The following is an 859-nucleotide window of genomic DNA, read 5'->3' as shown; positions in this document are numbered from 1 at the left end:
CATGTCCGCGCCCAGGATTCGAACCGACGAAACACTGGTCCGCCTGCACGAACTTAACCACTCGGCCACGGGGCCAGCCCCACTCTCATGTGGCATTCTTAAAGTCTGCCTCTCCGCTCAGAACCCAGCATAGAATCGAGTCCCCGTCCCTCACTTTACAGATGGGAACCAGAGAAACAAAAGGACTTGCCCAAGGTCACACAGCCTGGATCTCAGGACTCAGGGACGCTTTGGAAAAACCCAGATAACTGAGTTTGCCAGGACGTCCCAGGGATGCCTTTGGCTTGAAAGGGATTAGCGTGGACGGGCCGAGCCCAGTTCGGGAGCCTGAGCTACTGGGCATGGCTGCAGGCTCTGAGACCAGTCTCTTTCTCCCTAGTGCTGGGGGAGACAGAGTGAGAACTCACCTCTGCAGATTCCAAACCAAACAGAGGCAGCCATCAATCAATAGGAAAGAAGGAGCGAAACACTCAGGCCTTAAAAAGGGGTGGGGGTGGGGTGGGGAAGCGCCACGTACCAGGTTGTGCGGCAAGTCCATCCCGCGAGCCGGGCGGTGGGCCTGCAGCTGCCGCCTGCCTGGAACCCCAGATGCCTCCGCCAAGAGAATGGCAGCAACAGGATGGAGCGAAGCAATTATAGCTCGTCAGGGGGCTGCTGGGGGCTGGGTGGGTGGGTGGGCTCATCATCGGCTGGGAGTCTCGGGCCCCCAGCGGGCTGGGCCTGGCGCAGTGGCAGGCGGCGAAGGGCGTGGGGGCAGGCCAGGAGCCCGGCCGAGGTGCCCAGGGGCTGTTGACTAAGGGACAATGCCCTGTGTGTCTGGCGGGGCTCTGGCGGGTGGCACCTCCGCCTGTGGCCTGCG

At 61.9% G+C, this 859-nt stretch overlaps 1 protein-coding gene across 1 annotated transcript in view; it reads right to left on the bottom strand.

Annotated features, from left to right (window-relative positions):
* The window catches only part of IL17B (interleukin 17B), a 4,733-nt gene extending 4,109 nt beyond the window's left edge, over window positions 1-624 (bottom strand). The window contains exon 1 of the mRNA XM_046665334.1: window positions 518-624. Coding sequence (XP_046521290.1) covers window positions 518-538 — 21 coding nt within the window. The 5' untranslated portion in view covers window positions 539-624. The remainder of the gene's footprint in view (window positions 1-517) is intronic.
* Between the last annotated feature and the right edge of the window lie 235 nt (window positions 625-859).

Source organism: Equus quagga, chromosome 7, assembly GCF_021613505.1.
Source record: "Equus quagga isolate Etosha38 chromosome 7, UCLA_HA_Equagga_1.0, whole genome shotgun sequence".
Taxonomy (NCBI): Eukaryota; Metazoa; Chordata; class Mammalia; order Perissodactyla; family Equidae; genus Equus; species Equus quagga.
This window is presented reverse-complemented; position numbering and strand designations above follow the sequence as displayed.